This window comes from Mesoplodon mirus (assembly GCF_964341445.2).
Source record: "Mesoplodon mirus genome assembly, chromosome: 15".
In the NCBI taxonomy this organism is placed as follows: Eukaryota; Metazoa; Chordata; class Mammalia; order Artiodactyla; family Ziphiidae; genus Mesoplodon; species Mesoplodon mirus.
Window position 1 is genome coordinate 43,081,669 of NC_138991.1, and position 24,104 is coordinate 43,105,772.

The window sequence follows — 24,104 nt, forward strand, 5'->3', positions numbered from 1 at the left end:
TATAAAAATGTGGCGTTGGGTTCGCGCTATTAACATATGTACAGTCCAGCCCAACAGGAAGGGCCCGCCCCCCACCATCCTGGCCTGGCAAAGCCGGAGCTTCCAGACACCAGGGTGGGAGGGTGACCCACAGGGTCTGGCAGGAACAGAAGACGAGGCAGGGTTCCAGGCACAGAGTCCCCAGGACTGAGGGCGCAGGGCCCCCTCCAGGGGGAGAACATGGCCACTGCCCCTAGAGACCCCTAAACTGGGGAGGGGTGCACGCAGGGCACAGAGGGGAAGCCCCCATTAACACAAAGCAAGGGGGCTATGCAGCCCCCCCAAAAACAGGATCTGTACAGGCCGGCACCCCAGGTTTCCACAGGAAACAGCTGCTGGCAGCTACAAAACATTTACAGCTTCTTCTCCGCAAAGAAAAAAAATCGGGGTGGGTGGGCAGGGGCAAGAAGGGAAGCGGAAGTTGCCTCAAGGGACTGAGGCTCCCTCGCTAGGCTCGGGGGCCCCCAACCCCACATTTGGAGATGGGGCATGTGGGCCCTGCTGAGCCCACTAAGGCTGGGCGGGCTGGGAGCTCAGGGCACCAAGGGGAATAAATAAGGGTGAGGGCACCAGTCCTGCCCCACCTCAGTTGAGGGAGCCGCGGCAGCTCTCGGTGCCGCACAGACAAGGGATCTTGTTGTCCTCCAGCGGGAACTTGTAGTCATAGGTGATCTCCTCATCCACGCCGATGGGCTGCTTGGAGTAGATCACGATCTTCTTCTGGGACTCGATGGTGATCACCTTGGCATAGCAGTTGGGCTATAGGAAGAGGGCAGCGTGAGTCACGGCCACCCCCTCGGCTCCTGCCCCGTCCGCTCCCCCCGACCCGGCCCCCTGCGCACCGTGCAGCAGTGGTTGATGAACCTCGCCAGGTTGCCACACTTGGTGGCGTCGATGATGGTGTCGTGGTCCACCCGGAACAGGTAGCTGCTGCCAATGCCCTCTTGCACGTAACGCTTCTCCCGCATGTCGGCCACCATCTAATAGAGGACAGGGTGCGATGGTCAGGGGGCTTCCCCTCAGCTTCCTGCCAGGCTAGGCCTGACCCCACCGGCCCCTGTGATGGGGGGTCCAGACAGTCTCCCAGCTGCCACCCTGGGAGCCTCACTGGCCTGTCCTGGATCCACAGCTCTCCCTCTGGCTCCCGCTACCCCAAGGCGCTGACTCCTGACTTTGCTCGAGGACCCCCACCCTCCCAATACCTTTGGCTGCCGTTATGACAAAGTCACCCACAGGACCCCAGGGAAGTCTGCACTGGCCACTGGGCAGGAGAAGCAGTCACTGTCTCCTCCTGGAGTGTCTGCCTGGCCCATGGGAGAGCCCGTGGGGACGGGGTGGGTTCCTGAGATGACAGTGGCCGTTTCACGGACTGAATCCTACTCATCCCTTCTCCCAGGATCCTCTCTCCAAAACAGGCGCCCACGGCCGCTGCTGTGCACATCAGGGCCCACATTCTTGGGTGAGGAGGAGGACCTCATTTCCCAGAAAACAGGACGATAAACCCTCTGCACACTCCCCTAAGGGGGTGAACTCACTCTCTTCCAGGGCTTCAACTGCCAGCTAAGTGGGGGGAACTCCTCCCAAACTTCCATCTCCAGCCAAATCCACCTCAGTGGAACTGCTGGGCGACACCCGGTAGATGTCCCCCGGTCACTACAACTTCACATGTCCTGACAGGAGCTCATCTTGACCACAAACCCGCTCCTCCTCGCTCCCTATCTCACTGGCAGCCCTACCTACTCCCAGCTGCTAAAGGCAGCACCGAGAAACCATCTCGCCTCGGCCCTCGCCCTCATTTCCCAGAACCAACTCGTTGCCTGGTCCTGCCAGTTACCTTGGACACACAGACTCCTGCTACCTTGGACCCACTGCCTAGTCCAAGCCACCCCCGCCTTCGGCCGGGATCTCTGCAACAGCCCCACCCCGCCGTCTCAGCCTCCAGTTCTCTCTGCACGCTGCAGTCAGATGGAGCTTATTAACCTCCAAAGTCCTCTCCTGCTTAATGCTTCGCAGCAACTTTTCTCCTCTCACCATCGGTCCAAACTCATTAACGTGGCTCCCAAGCTCCGCAGCATCCGGCCTCCACCGGCCCCCTCCAGCCTCACGTTGCTGCCACTGGCCCTAGGTTTTCCAAGTGGCCATACTGACCTCCTTGCCCTAAGACCATCCTGCATCCAGGCCTTTGCATGTGCCGTCCTACAGTGGAGAGCACCCTTCCCCTCACCTGGGCCTGGGAGTTGCTCAGCATCCTTCAGCCCCTGGTTTAAACATCACTGTGCTCCCACCTCCCCTGCCTCCCTGAACACTGCCTTTCATATCAACCCAACACCATCCTTATGTTTCTTGCTGGATCATTAACATCTAGTTTACTAGTACCCATTACTAGTTTTTGAAGGAAGGAAGGGGAAAAAAAGAAAAGCAGGTTTCACTGGCTAAGTCTCAGAGCCAGGAGGGACCCCGAGGGCCGGGTGGGTTCTCATGTTGGCATCCCAGGCTGCCATCAGGTCAGGCAGGGGCTGGGCGTGGGGCCTCACCTGGCGGATGTTCTGACCCACGTATTCGATGACCATCTCGTCAGCTGCGATGGGTTCCATGGCAAAGAGCCCCCACTCATGGATCCGGCTCCGGCCGAATCGGAGCTTCTTCTTCCGGAACTAGGGGGCAGAAGGCAGACTGTGCTGCTGGACATCCCCCGCAACCTAGCTGCTGCTTGCCTCTCCTCAGACCTCCGGGGCAGGAGGGTGTTCTGGCCACTCGCCGCCGGCCCACCCCTAGGGGGCTCCACGACGCTGTCTTCCAGTGGCGCCCCTTCCCTCCTCAGTCCCCACTCCTCACCTTGAGCTGGTTTAACTTCAGCAGGTCGCTGTCCATGATGGCGGAGGTGCCGATGGCGCTCAGGAGCCGCCGCTGCTCGGAACGGCGCTCCGAAAGCACACGGTTAGTCCCCTGTGAGGTGCAGGCCAGGGAGGAGGTAAGTGACAGGAGAACTAACAGGAAGAAGATGCCGCCAGTGGGCAGGTACCAGGGCAGAGCCTCACCTGAGTGTCCGCTCCTTCCAGTTGCCGGGCCGAGACGGGGCACACGTCTAGGTACCTGTCCTTCTCCTTCTTGCTGATTGGGTAGTAGCCTTCGCTGCGGGCCGAGCCTGTCTGGTGCTCGCGGGGCCCATCCTGGGGCCGCCGCTTGCGTTTCGGAGTGCTCAGGTTGGTGAGTGCGGGGTGTTAAGGAAGAGAACGGGGTCCTCACCAGCCAGATCCCTGGGGCTCCGCTCCTCTCTCCCCCGCAGTCCCAGCCCAAGGAAAGGGCGACTGACCTTAGCTGGAGGTCCTGAGCATACTCAGTGTGAGGACAGAGAGATGGAGAGAAACATCTTAGACCCCACCTTTCCTGCCACAAAATCTCTGGGAGGCAGAAAAGAGGCAAGAAACAGAGAGCAATGGTGGCTTGGTAGCCAGGGGAGAAATAAATACCCAAGCTGAACGTGGCAGAGAACTGGACAGGGAAGGAGGCCAATGCAGACCCTAGAAATGATCTCAGGAGGACAGTGCCTGGCTGAGCGACCGCAGGGCAGCCCCCCACCCCGCCCCCCCGGGCCTGCCTCCCTGTCCCGAGAAGGCCAGCCTCCGGGGCTCAGGATATTGGTGTGATGGACCCAGTGGGTGTCGTTAAGCCAATCAGCCCCACTAGTCTGCTGCAGCAGCCGCTCGTATGTGAGCCGCAGGTAGCCCATGTCCTCCAAGTCCAGGCCCGAGTTCCAAATGTCATACAGGATGGTCATCTGCTCAAACTCGCTGCGGGGCTCGAAGGTGGGGGGGGGCGGGGGCGGGGGCGGCGGGGGCGGCCGCCGGCGCCGGGTGTGGGAGCGGAGGCTGCGCCGCCGGGTGGCCCCCTCGCCGTTGCTGCTGCTGCTGCTGCTGCTCTCCGATGACTCCGACTCCTCCTCCTCCTCCTCCTCCCCGTCCTCTTGCTGCTGCTGCTGCTGCTTTGGCTCCTCTGCCTCAGCCACTACCACCTCAGGGGCCTCCAGGACCTCATCTGCCGGGGAGCTGAAGAGGGCCGCAGGAGCAGGAACTGGCTCCAGGGGCCGAGGGGCCGGAGTGGAGGACGGCGGCTTGACGGCCAGGGCATAGTTGTGCTCCAGGAGGATGTGGCTGAGCAGGGGGCCCGGGCGGTCCACCTCATCCAATGTCTCTGTGGCCTCTGAGTCGTCGCCAGTGGGCAGGGCGGGCAGCCCGCGTCGGGCTGGGGTCAGAGCCAGGTCGGCCAGCACGGCCAGGTCCACTTCTGTCCCTGGCTCAGCCTCCTCTTCCTCGGTGGAGCGGCATCGGCCTCCCGCCCGGCTCCGGCCTCCCCGGGACACCTCCTCGGGCCAGCTCTTGACCAGAGATGCATGGTCCAGGGGCAGGTTGCGAATGGTCCGCTCCACGGCCCGGGGGACTTTGCGGGAGGCGGGGCCGGGAGACTTGACCTGCGGTGGGGCAGCGGGGGGAGGCTCTGGGGCCGGCACCTCCTCCACCGCAGAGAAGGAGACGGTTTTCCGGCGTTTCTTGGGTGGGGGCAGCAGGGGGATGGGAGAGGAGGGGCGCTCGTCAGGGCGGGGGGCGGGGGCCGGGGGCCCAGCCGGTGGCTCTGGGGTTGGCTGGGGCACACTGGGGGGCGGTTCCTCCGTGGAACCTGGGGAGGGAAGCACACGGGGAAAAGGAGAGGGTCAGCTTCTCGGCCAAACGTCATCACAGATTTGCTACCAGCAAGAACCTGGCCAGCCTCCCTGGGAAGTCCACACCCCAGCTGCCCTCACTCCTCAGCTCCCCACAGACACTCCTTCCCTCACAGAACTTCTAGTCCGATGGAGACAATCACATGAAACACATGTGCAGCCTGATCTCTGAAGGGCGGGGGTAGGGGCTCAAAGGAAACAAACACTTGGACTCTAGTCTTTTTACCAAGACTGGCGGTGACAGAACCACATCCAACAACTAGACACAGAGATCAGACGACTTTTTGTCAGCTGCATTTTATAACCAGGATGCAGTTGTCCAGATCTGAATTAAAGCATCCATTATTTTGACTACAAACAATATTCTTTGTTCAGTGAGGTGAAAAAGATACAATGTAAGAAACTGAATCCTTTTATTAAACTATTTTATAAAATTGCACTGTGGACCTGCCCAAGTGAGAAAGGGGTCAGGAAGTCTCCCCTCAAGAAGCTGAGGGTGGGGCTTCCCTGGTGGCGCAGTGCAGAAGAATCCGCCTGCCAATGCAGGGGTCATGGGTTCAATCCCTGGTCCAGCAAGATCCCACATGCCACAGAGCAACTAAGCCCGTGCGCCACAAAGACTGAGCCTGCGCTCTAGAGCTCACGAGCCACAACTACTGAGCCCACGTGATGCAAGTACTGAAGCCTGCGCACCTAGAGCCCGTGCTCTGCAACAAGAGAAGCCACCGCAATGAGAAGCCCACGCACCGCAATGAAGAGTAGCCTCTGCACGCCGCAACTAGAGAAAACCCGCGCGCAGCAACGAAGACCAAACACAGCCAAAAATAAATAAATAAATAAATAAAAAGAAGCTGAGGGTGAAGCTGAGGTCCCAGGGATGAGGAGCAGGCAGTGCTGTCTCTCCCCAGCTAACAGGGACAGGGAGCACATCATCCCTCTGTGGACACCCCCGAGGCTGCTGCTGAGTGCTGGGGTCTGAACATTGCTCAAGGCATGCATAGCCCTCCCCAGGGCCCAACCCTGTCCTGCAGACCTGACCCATCCCCATAACCGGTCCACAGCCTTGCCCTCTCATTCTAGGTTTTAGTCAGTCAAGGAGGCATGGCCTTTCAGGCCCCCGGCCCTTTGCTCACATGGTTCTCTTTGCTCACATGGTTCCCTTTGTTCACGTGGTTCCCTTTGTTCGGAATGCCTCTCTCCTTTCGCCCATCCAGAAAGCCCACACGCAGCTTTTGGACCCAGGTCAATGACACCACCTTTGTAAAGACTTCCCCAGTTTCCTCAGACATTGGTAACATCTTCCTCTCAGAACCAGAAGGCCGGTGGTTCTCAACTGCCATCTTCAAATTGGCTGCAGCAGATTAATAGCTAGAATTTTGTGCCAAGCACCAGTCCAAGCCTTTCACATACAGTAAGTACTCAATTCTCACAACGACCCTATGAGGTGAGTACTATTATTAATGCTTCTTACAGATACGGAAGTCAAGGCAGAGGGAATGATAACCTGCCCAAAGTCACCCAGCTAGCAAGTGACAGGACGAGACCTGCATCCCAAGGCAGCCTGGGTTGAGTTCGGGGTCTTACCTACTGCCCGGCGCTGCTTTGGACCTCCTAGCCTGGGACTCAGCGGCTACAGGTCTGGCCCTACCACCCACAGAGCTAAAGGGCAGCCAGCACCAGGCCTGGCCTGAGCAGGCAGTGATCAACATGTGTCCACTGCCTCAACCGACACGCCCTCAGCCTCCTGTCTCCCGAGGGTCTGGACACCCCTGGGCTCTCAGCCAGGAGTAACCCACACTCTGAAGCTAGTGAGGTCCCAGGTGCCGGTCCCCGGTCCCCCAGGTCCTAGGAGTCCTCTCACATCCTCTCCTCTCCAGCATTTCGGGGCAGACCTCTCCTCTGATCCATCCTCCCAACCTAGCCCACTGGGCCCTCTGGAAGCCTGGCCCTTGAGAACAAATTCCACCCAGCCACCCCCGACTCAGCTTCTTCCCACAGACTTCCCTTTTGCTCCCCGTCCTGAAGGAAAGCTGGCAGGGCCTTTCATCATTTAGGGAGGCAACTTTCAGGTTACCTGCCCAGTCTACACAACTCGCAGAAGCCACTGTTTCTACAGCATGACCTACCCCACTCCCTCCCTGCCCCCCGGCCATCATTAACTGATGGCTAAATGACCCAAGCCAGCCCAACCAGAAACTTCCCTGAGGATAAGGTTCTAAGATAGGAGGGGGTGGGACTTCCTGGTGATCCAGTGGGTAAGACTCCACACTCCCAATGCAGGGGGCCCAGGTTCGAACCGTGGTCGGGAAACTAGATCCCACACGCATGCCGCAACTAAGAGTCCACATGCTGCAACTAAGAAGCCCTCATGCCACAACTAAGAAGACCGCATGCCACAAGTAAAAGATCCCACATGCCGCAATGAAGATCCCACGTGCCACAACTAAGACCCGGTGCAGCCAAAATAAATAAATTAAAAAAAATAAATCTTAAAAAAAAAAAAAAAGACAGGAGGAAGTCTGTCTGTGGGGGCAGACATCCTCTGATGGAATGGAGAAGCAGAGGAAGACCATTTGCAGGAGAGAGGGATGAATCAGAGGGGAAGACAGAAGAAAAGCAAGTCCTAAAGGTGTCCAGGCCCCTGTCCCTGGGATCTACCAGACAAGCCCTCTCCTAGGCTCCCGCCATCGGGCCACACAGGCCTCTATCCAGTTATGTCCTTGGTAGCTCGGTTTTCCCTACCATTCTCTAAAAGCCAAGGGACCGGCCTTAATTTTCCTCTCCTCTCCCACCTCTGCCATCTACCTAAGGGACTCTGATAGCCCTCTTGTTTGCCAGATTCTCACATTCACTCATCCTCAGCTACCCTCCACCAGTCACACACCCGACCTTGTCACCCCCTCCATGTTGGACAGTGACACTCTGACCCCTACCCTCTGACCACAGTTCCCCAGGTCCTTTCAGTTCACTCCACTGTACCTGTTCAATTTCCCATCCTCTATCGCCCTGCCCTCTAGCCCATCACCCTCCCCTTAAATTAACTTCATTCTTTGTCGTGCCCAGACCACAGTGGCCCTTGCTTTGTCCTCTCCTTTCACGCTACTTTCCGCAGCCTTCCACCACTTCCACCCTGTAGACCCCTAACCCAGAATCCACCCAACCACCTGCCTTCTCTCCTCCTTCACCCCAACCCCCGGCCTCAGCAGGGCTTCTGAGTTGCTGGCAATCCTAGTCAGCTTTCATCCTCACTCCCCACCCTCCTCATACTCCAGGCTTCTACTCCACTTATGCCCCCTCATGCTCAGAAATGTCCTGCCTTCCTACTGAAGAGAGGAAAAGGAGGCCTTCGGCTGAAACCCCACAACTCCCTGCTTCCCCATTTATGGAGAGATCTGTGTCCGACCTAGAGGGTCCATCCCCCCTAGGTGTGTTGCCCCAGCAAGTATTCCTCTCTCTCCTGGTCCATCCACCAGCTCCTTCGTCCCTTCAGTGTATGAACACACTCCAGTCTCACGTACTTTGAAAAGCTAACCCTCCACCAACCCTGCATTTTCTTGCTGTCTCTCCAATTCCAGTTGGGTAACCTTGAACAACTCACTAAGCCTCAAATTCCTCACCTGTAAAATGGGAGTAGCAGAGATGTTGTGAGGAGTAAATGAGAAAGTGAAATTTGCAACTTTGCAACATGCTAGGGCTGGCACATGGGATCTACTCAATTAACGTTAACTAATATCATTAAGTACCACCCCTCAACTGTCTTCTTTTGCAAGAGTAGCTTACCCTTCCAAAAGACTGGTTATCTATCACCTGCCCTCACTCCTTAACACCCCCTAACTTGAGCCATGCTACTGAAATTGATAAGGTCACCAGTGACCTCCTAACTGACGAATCCAACAGACGCTTTTCGTTTTGTGGCCTTCCAATACAGGCCACTCCCTCCTTTTGAAAACCCGAGCTCCCTGGTTTCCTTCCACCTCTCTGATCACTCCTTTTCAGCCTCCTCTGGCTCCACTCTGCCCCCCTATCTCTTTTAAGACAATTAAGGCTCTGGCCCCCTTCTCTCATTCCATACATCCTTCCAAGGTATACACAAGTGTATTCACACCCATACTTTCAAATACCTATCGCATTTCCAGCCTACTGTTTTCTAGAGCTTCAATCTTTTTTTTTTTAAACTTTTTATATTGGAATATAGTTGATTAACAATGTTGTGGTAGTTTCAGGTGTAGAGTTTCAGATCTATTGATCCAACAGCCCACTGTTTCTACTTGGGAGGTCCCAGAGGAACACGAAACTTAACCCCAATTAAATGCATCAGCCTTCTTCCTAGTTCTGGTTCTCGAGTTACCTTTCCTGGTTAAGTAGTTTAACCAAGTGGTTCTAAGTCCTAAATTTCTCTGAAACCCTCATCCCCACTTCCACTCCCTGTACCTCACTGTAACCACCCTGGCTTTGGTTCAGGCCCTTCGCTTACCTGCATCCTTTCAAACCGTCTCACGAGCTGCCCCACCTCCCTCCTGATCTCTTCCACAACCCTCCCCTTCCTGCGAGAATGATCTTTCTGAAATGCAAATCTGATCACATCCCACTTTTTCTTCCTACCCTGAAAATGAAAGAGTACTGAGATGGCTGTCCCCTGACCTACGATTCCATCGGCTCTTCTGCCACCAATGGACTTCGGAGAGACTGAGAGGCGTCTTAGGATTAATCAGAACCTCGACTCCTTCTCTCACGGGTTCTGGGCCAGAACAGAGCGCCTCAGCGCTAGGAGGTCTTCCTGTGCTCACTGCCTACCTCAGACCATGGATTCTCAATAATGTTCGAGAGAGATCTCTGGAAGGCCACATGCATCTCTGAAGCATAACTTGAAAACTGAGTTAATTCCACCATAAGAGCAACCTACTCCAAGTCACCACCATTGCTTGCCTTACTTCCTGCAAGAGCCTCTTAATCTCCCTGCACAAACTCTGGCCCCTCTCCAAGTTTTCTCTGCACTGCATCTTTTCAAAACACAAATACAACCACGTCAGTCCATTGATGGCATTCCACTGCCCTCAAGATAAAGCCCAAATTCCTAGTGTGACCTACTCATTTTGCATGATCCAGCCCCTGCTCATCTCTCCAGTTTAGGCCACCCCAGCTCCCCCTCACTCTCAGCTCTCCAGAGGATTAGCTTTCTTTTTTGTCTTCCAACATGCCATTTACTCTGCCTTGGGGCCTTTGCACATGGTAATCACACCCTCCTGCCTGCTTTGGCTGGATTTCAGCCCAATGGTGCTTCAGCGGAGAAGACTTCCTCACAGATATGCTCAGGTTCTCAGAATACCCTGTACTTTTCTTTCATGGCTCTTACAGTTTGTAGTCACAGGTTTTCTTAAGTAAAGATTAAACTGTCTCTCCCCATAGACCGTAAGCATCAAGACAGTGCAAACAGTGCCTACTGTGCATACCATCACATCCCCTGCACCCACTGTAAGGATTCAATAAATAAGTATCTATTGCCTGAAGGAACAGTTCACTCAGCAAGATACATTACTCGTGTGATATAAAACTGAATGTACAAATCCACAAAGGAAAGCAAAGACAGAATTAAGTTCTGAGTTTATGTTGTTGATAGTTATTATCTATCCAATTTGACCATTTAATCAGGTATATACTACACATTAAGGAAGAGGCTTAAGAAAAATTGGTAGGAGAAATTTACTAAGTTGGGAATTCTCTTTAACTTATTTGGGAAAAGATCATTCTGTTTTACTTTAGTAGCCATACACCCTGGTCTAACTCTGAAAACTGTTTATGGCAGTGCAGTTTGAGTGTGTTAGGACATAAATGTCTCCAAGGGAGGAGTGACAGGAGATAGTGACTTCCATCCAATTTTGTACGTTTTCCAACAAAGTCACACACTTGCATACAATTAATAAACGTCAACCACACTGTTACCATGAAGACAGACATACACATACACAAAGACCACAACAACAGTTCCATACCACCTACCTGCAGGTCTTGCTGGAGACTTCTGTTCGGGGAGAGGTGTGACTGGGAAGTCTGCAACCCCTTCTGGCTCGGGCTCCTCCACAGGTGCTGACAGGGGCACGGGGACATCTCTGGGGGGTGATGATGCTGAGGGTATGGCTGCTGGCTGCTCCTCTTCCTCTTCTTCTTCAGAGGAGGACTCAGATGATGAGGAAGACGATGAGGAAGAAGATGAAGAAGATGAAGAAGATGAGGAGCTGGATGAGCTGCTGCTCTCAGAGTCCGATGTGCTATCATTCTCACCATCTGAGTCAGCATACAGAGAACATTTGGAGGACGAATCGCTTTCGTCGTCCTCGCCTGGAAATCCAGAAGGGGGAATCAGGCGAGGTGAGAAGACCCCTCACTTGGTCAAGCCGTGGGTTCATTCACTGACTCACTACTAGGGATGTGTTAGGCTCTGTGCTAGGTGCTGGGGATTCCTACCCTCAAGGAGTTGGAGAAGCACCCAATCTGTCTACAGTGTGATAAACTTCAGTATGAAGGGCTAGTGGAACAGGCAAAGGGAAGCCCTGGATTCTGCCTGGTTGATCAAGTCAGGGAAGGCATCCCTGTGAAGGAGATGCTGAAGTCAAGAAGGACAAGGAGTCTGTCCAGCAGACATGGGGGCTGAGTGGGGAGGTCAAAGGTAAGAGAAGATGGTGCCCTTGCAGACTGGCAAGCAGCCTGCCCTAACCACCAAAGCTTTTCCCAAAGTGGGTCTTATAGACACTGCCTGGACAACAGACTCTGAAAAAGGATTCCAGGGTAAAATAAGCTTAGAAAACGTTATATGGTCTATGCCTCTGGGAGTGGTAATACACTGGAAGGGCTCTAAGAAATTAAGAATTTCAGAGTCTTGGAGGAACATAATCGAATAGGGGTCTGGAGAATGGCAGGATGAAGCTGAACAGATAAACAGGAGCTAGATCACAAATGGCCTAAAGCATCAGGCTGAGAAGTCAGCTTTGGAAGACAGGGAGCCAGGAAGAGACTTAATGGGGGAGAGTAACAGGGTCAGGTGTGCATTTTAGGAAAGATTCCATCAGCAGGCTGGAAAATGGATTGAAATGAGAGGGATGGAAACAGAAATGGGGAAAACAGTCAAAACTGCTGCAGAGGGCTTCCCAAGTGGTGCAGTGGTTGAGAATCCGCCTGCCAATGCAGGGGACACCGGTTTGATCCCTGGTCCGGGAAGATCCCACACGCCGTGGAGCAACTAAGCCCGTGCGCCACAACTACTAAGCCTGTGCTCTAGAGCCCACGTGCCACAACTACTGGAGCCCATGTGCCACAACTACTGAAGCCTGCACGCCTAGAGCCCGTGCTCCGCAACAAGAGAAGCCACCGCATGAGAAGCCCGCTCGCCACAACTAGAGAAAGCCCGCGCGCAGCAACAAAGACCCAACACAGACAAAAATAAATAAATAAATTAATTAAACAAACAAAGGAAAAAACTGCTGCAGACTCTGAGTGAGAAAGACAGGAGAGAAGGAACAAGGGAGGTGACAAATTCAAGAAACACTGAAGCGGTAAAATGGACAGGACTTGGTGACCAAGTGGATGTGTAGGGGTCTGCACCCCTCACTCTTAGCAGATGACCTAGCCCTCTGCTTTCCTGAGAGAGTGGCTCTCAGATCACCGTTCTCATGATTCTGGCCTCTGCTGAAATGGCACCTCTCGGAAGCAGCCCCCCACCATCGGATGTAAAACAGTCCACCTTTCCCCGTTCCCTGACCCAGTCACTCCCTACCCCGTTACCCTAGTTCATCTTCTTCAAAGCAAGTATCTCTACTTGTGGTACTACTATTTGTCCACTTGTACGTCAAGTCCCCGCCTCCCCCCCTTGACCAATCGCAAGCTCCAATAAGTCAGGGACCACATGTGTCTTGGTCATTGATATGTCCCTAACACCTAGAACGGTGCCTGGCACACGGGAGGGGCTCGATATCTATTTCTGAGCAAAGGAATAAAAGAGAGACTGAACCGTGTACTCAAGCCTCAACAAATGTGGAGGAACAGACAGGTGATCAACTGAAGAACAGAACTGTGTCTGGTGCCAACAGCTGCAGCGAGGGGAAGAAGGAGGCACAGCTCAGTGGCTGGGCCTTAACGGAAGAGCAGTGCCCAAAGGGGGAAAGGCACAGTGGGGCAGCAGGAGAATGCAGCCCCCTTATCTTGAGAAAATAAATGGGCTGTACTAGGTTGTCTTCAGGGGACAGCATGTTTCAGAGGTAAGCAGGAGGGAGTGTTCTGGGTATTGTCTACAGTGGGCCAAAGGTTCCAAAGGATGGAGCTAAAAGGCAGTTGTTTTGGGGGAAGGCAAAGATGGCCAATCAATCCAGCAGGCAGGTTACGTGGGCTCAGAAAGGGCTGGACAGGTGGCTGAGTCCCTCCTTCCCCAGAATTTGACTGTACTCTGTGCGTGCTTACCATCTGATGCCTCTGTCTCCTTCTTTGCAGCATCCATGGCTTCTTCATGCTCTTCATCGTCCTCATCTTCCTCCTCGTCCTCCTCATCCTTAAGGAAAGGGATAAAGGGGAATTAATAGAAGGACAACTGGTCCTCCAGGAAGCACAGCTACCAGGGCTCCAGCCCAGAGAGAAGCTGGCTATGGCGGCAGGAACTCAGGACGTAGGCTCCTGGCAGGGACCAGGTGCCTCAGCCCCTCACCTTCTCTGAGGAGGACTCCTGGGATGCCTCCTCCCCTTCGCTGTCCAGAGCAAAGGACTTGCGGTGCTTGCCCTGGGTCTTGCTTCGCTCTTCATCTCGTTTTGGGGGCTTGGTCCCCGGACGTCCTGGCTCTCCAACCTCCTTCTCTCGCTCAGCATCTAGGCCCAGATGAGTAGTGCAGTTTACCATCAGCAAGAGTAGCCCTATCCTGTGAAAGGAGCTCTGCACACACCATCACTGATCTTTCTCACAGTCCCACAACACAGACCTCATTTTACAGACAAGAAGTTGAAGCTCAGCAGAGAAACATAAAAACTGCACATTTTACTTCACATTTTATACAGTTTTAAACACATTGCACCCATTTTATCTTTCATCTTGTTCTGTGATGGGTGGAAGAGGGAGGTGATTTTGTTATGTCTGGCCCAAGAAAATAGTACTAAGGCCAACGGGTCTCCAGGGAAGCAGATCAGACTCAATAAGGAAGTTTCCCACCACGGAAGCTGTCAACCTACAGCTCAGACTTAGACAAACTGGTAGGAAGGGTGTAAGGGCGCTTAAGCATTAGATGGTAACCTTGGGTAGATAATCTGTTTTAACCTCGCGATTATTCCTCTCTTATGGGGAAAAAGTGAAACACAGAAAACTTACGGCAGCATACCAGAAATAAAAACCACAGCTAAGATCCAGGGATAACCCTACCTGAAGGTTCTCACATCTCAAAGAACTGCTTTACTGTAACCTGTGCCAAATCTTCACTTGGCTCCTTGCCCTCAAGACACCTTCACCCCTTCATCCCTGCCTCCTGCTTTCCTATCAGAATCGAAGCAGCCTTTTTCTTCCTTTCTGCTTCACCTGACCTCCCACTCACCATCTTCATCTTCCTCGGCTGGAGTAGAAGGCCGGGGCCTCTTTTCCTCACTGGCCTCGGAAATTTCCGAAGGCTCTTTTCGCTTTACCTGGGAGATGAAAAGAGATGGTGCCCTTTAAAACCCAAACACTCACGGTTCCCAAGCACCCTTACTCCAAGGAAGGGAAGCCCCCCTTCACCCCCTCTCCCCACGCAACTAGGCAAGATCACAATCCTGGGTACCTTGAAAGAAGGCAGCCGCAGAGCTCCTCGCAGTCCTGACCCAAAGGCGAAGGCTTCGATGCTGGCGGTACCCCCACTCTTGGCCCAGTCTACCAGGGACAGCAGGCCTGGCTCTTTGAGCTTTGTCTTCTCTTTATCCTCCTCCTTGGCTTGCTGTTTAGCTGCATTCTGGAATGGCTGCAGGCAGTAGGGGGACCAAGCTCCAGAACCCAGGCGCTCCCTCCTGCCTCAGAACTACTCCCAGGCCCCAGGAATACAGAAATGCATCTACTCACTTCTCCATCTGACACACATCTATGCCACACCTCCCTCGCACCAGCCCCTGTACAGGCATTTTCTTGAAAGTCCGCTCATTCAGTCCATCAATCTTATGAAGCTGCTACTATTATTCCCACGCTACAAATGGAGACCCTGCAGATTGATGCCCAGAGAGATTTAAGGGCTTCGTCCACCACAAGGAAGCAGTGGAACCAAGACAAAGCTCTTCTCTCAGACTCCTGCTTCTTCTACTGTTCTGTGCCCCCCAGCTCCCCTGGGCCCAGCTGTGCGTGCCACCGAGTGCCACAGTCTCTCTCTCCACTTGCCCCAATCACCTCTCTTCTCTATTCTGAGCTGTGTAGCCTGAAGAAACCGGAGGTCTATTCCCTCCAATGGAGCCCCAGGTCTCCCCAGTCCGAGGCACTGGCCCTCACCTTGGCCTTCTCTTCCTTGCTCTCCCACCACTGGTCAAAGGCTCCAAAGGCCACATTCTCCACCATCTTGCGGTTGAGGTCTCGTTGCATGATGCTCTTCATCTCTTGGACTAGGGTGGCCAGCACACGGCCCACGGTGCCTGCCGATGGCAGGGCCTTGCCCTCTGCCAGCTCTGCGTCCTCCCTGGGAGGCAGCCGGGCCTCTTCTCCTGAGACTGAGGAGGAGGGCAGGGGCTCGGCTGCCATGGGCAAAGGCAGCTGGTAGGCCTCCCGGGAGTATGCCCCTCGGCCTTCTTGCCCTTGTGTGTACAGAGCATATGGTAGGCCATAGGCTGCCTCTTGTGGGGGTGGGAATGGGAGGAAGGCCTCCCCAAAAGCCCCACCAGGGGGACCAGCTGAGGCAGCGGTCAATCCTTTGCCCTGCCGCAGTTGGTGGAGCCGAGTTAACATCTGGGTCTGCATCTGGAAGGACATGGGCATCCCTCCCCACTGAGCCCCAAGTCGATCCATGAGCTCTAAGGAGTTCACAAAGTCATAGATGTGGGGGGGTGGTGGAGGAGGTGGGGGGTACTCGGGGGGCGGTGGCCCATCAGGTCGGGGTGGGAGGAGATAGGCAGGCTGGTGGGGAGGGTAAGCAAGCGGAAGGGAAGCCAGGTACGGAGGGGGAGGGGGAGGAGGAGGGGGAGGAGGGGGAGGTTGCTGGGGGGGTGTTGGGGCCGGAGGGGGTGAGCCGCCCCTGTCATCGTCGGAGATTTCCATGTCCTCTCCAGAAGAGCATGGAGAAGCCTGTAGGGGTGCAGAGGACGGTTACAGAAAGCTACTGCTTGCTCCTTGGGCTTTTCCTCAAATCTTTGTTCTCTTGCCTAGTTCCCTTCCTTCTCCCAACCCTGCCTCCTGGATCCCAGGGACTTCCCCAGGCTGACCCCAACCCAACCTCACCTGGTTCTGTCCATTGGCTTTGGGTGACTCCCGGGTAGCTCCTGGTTCCCCACTCCCTGTAGGTGCAACATCCTCAAAATTTGCCGGGGCTGGAGGGGGCGTGCAGGGCCCGTGACCTGACCCAGAAGGAACCTCGCTCCCTGTGTCCCTAGCCCCAGGGCCCGTGGTGTTGTTCTCTTCCTCTTCCTCGGTGTCAGAAGCCAGGAAAGAAAACTTGGAACGCTGCTCTTTCAACAACATCTCAATGCGGGAATCCAGGCTGCTGTGCTGAGCGAAGGGCACACTCTCATTGGTGGCCTCTGGGGCTGGAGAGCCGGAACGGGCAGGTGAGGCTGGGCGGGGGGAGGTCCGAGCTTCTTCCCTCTCAGGGCTGGGCCCCCCACCACCACCCCCGCCTCCACCAGGTTCTGGAGGCTCTGGGGGTGGAGCTTCTGAGGCAGGAGGCCGATAGTCCTGGTCAGCAGGCCGGTTGGGCTCAGGGGGCAAGTAGGAGGTATAGGAAGGTGGGAAGCGCTCAGCCGTATTTTCGGCAAAAGGTGCCCCAGGGGGCTCCTCCCGAGTTGCCCGGCGGGGTGGGTAGGAAGCATGGCGTTGGTAGCGACTCCAGCTTTCATAATATGCTGGGTAGTTTGAGTCAGAACCACGAAAATGAGAGGATGAGGAAGAAGAGGACGATGAAGAGGACGAGGCCAACGAGGAGGAAGAGGAGGAGGATGCGGCGGTGGCTGCAGTGGTGGCGGAAACGGCTGCAGAGGTGGTCGTGGGGGCTGAAGACGCAGAGAAATGGCGGCGGGAAAAGGAATCTTGGTAGCTGTTCTCTGACCGCCGGGGCTTGAAGGAGGCTGAAGTGGTGCTGGAGAAAGTATGCAGAGGAGTTAGCTGGGTTCAGCTCCGCATGCCCCAACCCCGCTGCCCCGCTGTCAGTACCCAAAACCCCTCTATGCTGCCCCCAAAGGAAGATCTACACGCTACTGGGTTCCTAGCTAGAGAGTAAATTCCCTGAGGACAGGGATTTGTTGGCCGGATCCAGAAAAACTAAGACAAATTACTCCCAACCCCTTCTTAGAGACTCTAGGTTTCTTCTTCCCAGTGGCAGCTCCCAGAATCTGGGGGTCCCAGGGGGTGTTTCCGCTGTACCTGCTGGAGTAGGCTGAATCCTGAGAGTAGGGGGTGCTGCCCCGAGACGTGTAGGGGGTTCCCTGGGAGGACTGTGGGGTGAACTGGCCGAAGGAAGATGGGGTGTCTTGTCGGCTGCTGGAGAAGCTCGTGTCCTGGGAGCAGGGGGTGCCATTGCCAGGAGTGCCCACCACAGCAGTGCCTGCTGGGAAGGCAGCTGTGTCGGAGGAGGAGCGGCGGCGGGATTCAGTCTGGAGGGAGAGAGTGGAGCAGGGAGAAAGGAAAAGAGATCAGGCACCATTTGACAATATGCCCTTCACCAAACCAAGAACCCCAATTCCCTGCTTTTGGAAAAAAGCTAGGCCTCTTTTCCTTGGCTCTTCCTATACTTAACAATGAACTCCAGAACCTCCCAAAGGCTGTTTCTGGCATCTAAGCACCGGGCCCATGTGGCTAGGGCTAAAGCAACCACAAGCTTCTCACCGTCTCAGTGGCTGCACCAGATGCTTGGAACTTCTCACTCAGGGCCTTGCCCCCAGTGGGCACCGTCTGAGGGGTGTAGGAGCCATTGACTATCAGTTCATAGTACTTCATTCGTTGTTGTCCTGGAGGGAGGAAAATGGGAACCCACAGTCAGATGGAGGAAACAACTCCTTTCTGATTTTGTGTCCCCACACTTGCTTCTCGGGCCTCAAGCTTCCTAAGATTTCTTGGAGTCTTGGGTTTGGGGCTTTCAGTTCTTCTACCTCATCTCTACCTAATAACTACTACAGACAATGTACCGGGTGACATTTCACAGTTTACAAAAATACTTCTAACATGCGTTACTATGTTGGATGATCACCAGGAGAAGCATCCGTACCCCTATTTTATTTTACAGGCTTAAAGAAAACTAACCTGCACAAAGTGGTAAAACTAGAATTCAAACCCAGTCGTCTGATGCTACATCCCACCACCCTCTTCATCCTATAAACTAAGGTTGCAAGATGGCAGCCTGAAGGCTAAACGCAGCCCACCGTTGTGTTTTATTTGCCCTACACAATCACTTAAACTATTGGCAAGGGCAAGGGAGGAATGCAACATTTAAAACCCAGGAGATTTCACACAAGAACCTAGATTTCTGGCTTTAAGAAAAACTGTCTATGTTAGTCCCCATTCCCACTTACCAACTGGCTAATGCCAACTAACAGCTGCCTCCTTCCGATGCCACTAGACAGTATGCCACGGTCCCCACCCCTCCCTACTGCTCCTCAGCACAGAAGCCGAGACTGCTTCACTCATCTATACAGGTCCCTAATTCTCAAACCAAAATTTCAAAACCTCGTGTTTTTAGAATTTGGTGTCAAAACCTGACATTAGGCTATTTACTATAGTTCTTATTCATCCTACCTAGTGTGACCCTTCATACATTTTCTTGCAAATGCAGTCATACGCTAGACTAAAGGGTGCTGCCCCAACCCTGCCAAAGACAATACACAAAAAACCGTATCTGGGGACTTCTTTGGTGGTCCAGTGGTTAAGACTCCACGCTCCCAGTGCAGGGGGCCCGGGTTCGATCCGTGGTCAGGGAACTAGATCCCGCATGCTGCAACTAAGAGCCCGCCATGCCACAACTAAAGATCCTGCATGCTGCAAGGAAGATCCCACGTGCTGTAACTAAGACCCGGCAGCAGCCAAAATAAATAAATAAATAAGCAAATAAATAAATAAATGTTAAAAGAACAAAACAAACCAAAACCTGTATCTGTACCATAAACTCTCTATAAAATTCTGATGTCAGAAACACACCTGGCCCAAAGGTTTCAGATGAGAAATCATGAACCTGATCACCTGCCTGGCCCCAATAGGCATCTGCGTGTACCATCTCTGCCAGAGCCCAACCATGGGCAGCAGGCGACGGAGAACTCACCTTTGATGTCGAGCTGGGCATGGATGATGTTGCCCATGACGGAGGTAAGGTGGAGGTTTTTGACTGTTTCCTTGGCTCCCCGAGTGCTGGTGAAGAGCACACGGGCTAGGCCCAGGTGCTTGCGAGTACGGGGGTGAAGAAGGATCTCTACCTCTTCCACCTCACCATACTTTCGGCACATGTCCTTCAGGAAGGTCTCCCGCACGTTGTCATTCAGTCTTGCGAAAGTCACTTCTTTCAGTGGGATCTGTCCAATGTAGAATTCATCCAGCTGTGGAAAGGACAGTAGTTAAGTCCAGGGTCTCAATACTGACCACTGCTCCTTTGCCCTTTGGGAAATTTTAGTGAGATCCATGAGGCCAAGAGAGATAAACCTGGGAAACTACGAGGCAAGGGAATGGGGAAGGGGGTCCCAACAAGGGATACATCAGTCTTGACCCCTCTCTTCCCTGAATTCTTCTCACCACAGGATAATGACAAGAACCAGGAAAAGAAACGCACAAACTGAAAACTAAACCTCCATGGAAAGAACTAGTTACATGGAAATAATTCACCAGTTCAGCTCTTACTAAATCATTACCAAGGACTGGGCACTAGAAATACAAAGATGTGAAAAAAAGAGATTCCTATTCAGAAGAATAGACAAGACAGACAGACACAATCGCAACATGACAAAACAAGTGTCAGCAAAGGTGGAGACAGGGTGTTTGGGAGCCCAGAGAAGGAAACCTTTGTTCAGAGTAGAGGCAGGAAAGAATTCATAAAGATGGTGTCATTCAAACTGGGCTTTTCAGATAAACCGGAGTTCACCAAAATGACAGGACCTGTAGGGCAGAGAACTATAAAATAACGTGGCATTGCCTAGAAACTGCAAAGTGCGTGGTAGGACAGAACACAGGCATGCAGTATCGAGGCAGGAGATGAGGCTTGGTCAGATGAATAATCATACACACCAATGCACAAAAAACGTGGACTTGGCAGCAAAAGTAAAATAAAAGAACAGTAAAACCAGAGACAAATGACAGCAATAAAATGGAGAGGATAACGGAGGCGAGGAAGCCAGGGGAAATGAATACAAGTCTGTATTAAAGGAGTGGCAACAGAAATAGAAAAATTAAGGTAAAAAGAGATGTGTTTAGAAAAAAGAGTTAGCACAACTTGGTGACACATTAAGGACAGAAGAATCATAGGATGACTCCCAGGTTTCTAGCTTGTGCAGCTGAGTAGATAGTGTTGCCATTCATCAGTAAAAGGAAAATAGAAAGAAGAGCAGGACTAAGGGGGTGAAGATAATTGTTTTACATCTCTTGAGCTTGAGGTTTCTATGGCGCCTCCAGATGGAGCTGTCCCTCCACCAAGCGTATAAGTCTGGGGTTCAAGAGACTGATCTTGGCTCGGATCAGAGGTTTGGACGTCATCAACATTTCAGTAATAGTCAAAGTTGTGGGTGGGAAAGAGATTGTCCAGGACAAGTGTACAAAGTGAAAAGATAGGGATGAGAGGATGCCACAAGTGACTTATTTAAAAAGGAAAAATAATAAAGAATTAGAGAAGGAGACTAGGAACCACCAGTTTCCTAGGACCAGTGCTCCAAGGCCTGATGAGTCTCCTGCCTGGACAGGGACATGGGAATCCTGTGAGGAAACGAGACGGAGGAGGGGCGAGGAACAGAGGACTCCAGGGGTGGAGTCCCTGGTGTTGTCACTCCCCTTAACTGAGAAACTGGGGCGACACACAGGGCACTGTTTTGCTATGTGCTCTCTAGAAGTACACAGTGATAGGTGCAACAGCTAGACCTGTCTTCATCCTTCAGAAAGTTAACACCACTGCTTGAGACACCTCACCTGTATCTTTCTAGAAAATAAACACATCTCCTGTCCAGAACAACTCAGTCTCACAGTCTCAGAGATTATTAGATCTGGCTGTGATCCTTTCATTGGAAAACCCCCTTTTATTACACTACACTAAGACTGGATTACCAGGATGGATCCTCCACGCCTCCAAGGGCCACCACACCAGGGGACTAGCAGACACGTACCTTAAACTTAGGGACTGGGAGGGAGAAGTCTCTGTTTTTGGACCTGACGTGGCAACGGGGGTCTTGGAGGTCTTCCACTGGTATATACTTTGAGTCCTAGGAAGAAAAGCAGAAACATAAAGACAGCTCAAGATGAAATCAGTGTTGAGCTCTAGAGCCCATTTGGAGACCCATATGCAAAAGAGCTGGGTGCTGGCTGCCCACTTTAAAGAAGGCAGGCTATGGGTATGGGAGTTCTAGGTGCGGAACAGAGGTAACAGAGAACGGGGCTTGAGTTCCCTAGATGGTAAGGAAAAGCCTGGGGCACTCACGTTGACACTGAAGTGGATTCCATCGTATCGGTACACCTTTTGAGAAGGCCTGCGCAAGGCAGGGTCCAAGGCAGGATCCACGATGAGCTTGTAGTTCCTCCACTGGAAGCTCGGGGCCTTCTGCCCATCTCCCCCACCTTCCTGATCCATCTTTGCTCATTTACACTGTCAGGAAAGAGGAATATGCAAGGGGACTCAGGACTTAGGCCTGCCTCCTTTGCTGCCCCTCACCGACTAGCCCCGACTCCAGTTACCCCCATCACCCCAGTTTCCACACCTCACCATGACCCGAGGCTCCCCCAGATTTTCTCCCAAGTACCTTCTTTCACCACAACACCCCATTCTCTCTCCACCTCCCAACTCTCTCCTCAAGGCCCCAGGCCCATCTCGCGCCCCCTTACCTTCCCGCTCTCCCTAGCGCGCGCCCCACTTGGCCTCGGCACAAGACCCCTCCCCCGCCCCCTGGCAGGCCCCGCCCCCTCCCGCCTCCTCACCGGCCAGCGGCCCAGGCCAAGCCCGGCTCCGGCTCCCACACACCGGCTCCCGTCCCCGCGCCCCGATCCTCTGGCCAAGAGGTGGCACCTCTTCGGGGCGTTGGAAACACCGCGAGACCGAGCTCGAGACCCGGCTTCGGCCCCGAATCTGGGCGGGGGGTGGGGGGAACGCGCGCCGCTGCCCTCTCCTCCCGCCCCGGCGCGTTCTGCCCCCCCACCTCCGCGCACGCGCGGCGCGGCCCCACTCACCCGCTCGTGGCGAGCGGCTCCCCCTCCCCCCACCCCGCGCGGCACCTCAGCGGCGCGAGGCGGTGGCGGCGGCGGCGACAGCGCGAGACCCGGCCCCGCAGCGGTGGCGGTGGCGGCGCCCCCCCACCACCACCTCCCCGGCGCGCGCACCAAACACCACCGCCACCTGCGCGAGGCCCAACGGGCACAGCTTCTACATTCGCACTTTCGCCACGGGCGCCGCCGGGAGACCCACGGGGCCGAAGATAGCGGCTTCGCCTCGGCCGGCCCGCTGTAAGGCTCAAGAGTTGCGGCCCAGGGAGCCTGGAGATTGGCCGCATCCCCCGGAGAGTGGGCTTCACCACGGCTATCCAGCTGCTCTGGCCTGGGGTCCTTGACGAATCGGCGGCGACGAAAGCAGCGACTAATCCCTGAGGATAAGGGGGCGGGGCGGAGGGGAGGAGGCCAGCCAGAGCTGGGGAGATTTGAGTGGCGAGTTGAACAGGCGCAGATTCGTCAGGCGGGCGGGGCGAATCAGTAGACAGGATGCGCGCTCCTTTGCTCTCTAACCTGCCGCTTCCTCACGCGGCCAAAGGTCTGAGAGGCTGCAGATTCGCCACAAGTCCTGGCCTCAGCTGTTGCCTCCCTTTAACCGCCTTGATGGAGTCAAGAAAATAATGCCGGGTTAGCCAAGCCCTGCTGGCAGAGTGGGCCACTTTTCCTGGATCTTCCTTACTAGCACAACTCAGAGGACTGCTCAATTCTGACCTGGGAGAAATGGCTACAGAGTCCGATGAGGATCTTCAGCCGAGTATAGCGAGGCCTGAATAATTCTGAGGAGGAGCCGGCCTAGCGAATCTGCGAATTCCTTCGTGGGCGGGGCCAAGGCGCCGCGCGCAGAGGGCGTGGTCAGCGTGTGGAGCCGGGCGTCGCGGGGGCGCTTCCTGTAGGACCCTCCGAAACCGGGGTGGGCTGGGAGCGGCGCCTGGGAGGTGGAAAAATACTACCAACAACGGTGACTCAGGCTGTTTGGCGCCGCACGTAATGCAGGGAGCGTTTAACTCCCGTTATCCTCCTTGGGCCTCTAGCTGTTTAAGATGCCCATTTGACAGATGGGGATACTGAGGCCTTCAGAAGGTGCCGCATTTTGCCGGTACTGGCCCGCCATTAGTGATTAAATCTTAGTCTGTCTCAAAGTTATGTAATAAGGCCGGTGGGCCCTAAAGGACCTTGAACTGGTCCTGTAAGAAACGATAAACTAGGTCGTACTTGAACTTGGGCGGGTTGGTCGATTCCCCGGGCGTCATGGTCCCAGTGCCCGCCGTTTTCAGATGTGCAACCCTCTGCCCCCCGCCCCCCGCCCCCTTCGCTTACGCAGTCCCGCCGCTCGAGGGCAGCACCAGCCCGGGCTTAAACCTCGGACCCTGGGGCTGAGGTTGCCCTGACTCTGGGCACCGTTTTTCTTAGGCTTGTTTGCAGGCATCTAGGTCTCAGGGTTATGGCACTCCCAGGCACTGCCTGTGCTGAGGATGCCCTAGGTTCCAGACTTCTCTCAGTACTGTCAGCCTCCTCGATGTATGACCTTGGGCGAGTCATTAACTCTTAAAGCTTCAGATTCTTTCTCTGAAAATGGATGTTAAATACTGTCATGCGGAACTATTGTATGCATTAAAACAGTGTTGGAAAGGCCCTTGAGGCCTGGTTCATGCAAATTCACAATTTTAAGGAACAGAGAAAGAGATTTGTCCAAAGTCTCACACCAAAAGAAGCAATCCTTCTGGGAGAGGATTAGGACCCTTTACAAATTTGAGGAAAATGAGGCTGAAAAAATAAATTTAT

At 54.2% G+C, this 24,104-nt stretch overlaps 1 protein-coding gene across 1 annotated transcript; it reads right to left on the minus strand.

Moving 5' to 3' along the window:
* SETD1A (SET domain containing 1A, histone lysine methyltransferase) lies at positions 1–24,104 on the minus strand. The gene is made up of 19 exons (XM_082645182.1): positions 22,453–24,104; positions 21,544–21,708; positions 21,233–21,328; positions 19,195–19,465; positions 17,769–17,890; positions 17,307–17,536; positions 16,170–17,022; positions 15,231–16,016; positions 14,539–14,715; positions 14,317–14,404; positions 13,446–13,603; positions 13,205–13,292; positions 10,754–11,092; positions 3,679–4,713; positions 3,078–3,250; positions 2,875–2,985; positions 2,574–2,693; positions 882–1,019; positions 1–798 (listed from the first exon to the last, which is right to left on the minus strand). Exons 2-19 carry the CDS (start codon positions 21,691–21,693, stop codon positions 625–627), a joined length of 5,109 nt encoding a protein of 1,702 aa, XP_082501308.1. The 5' UTR covers positions 21,694–21,708; positions 22,453–24,104; the 3' UTR covers positions 1–624.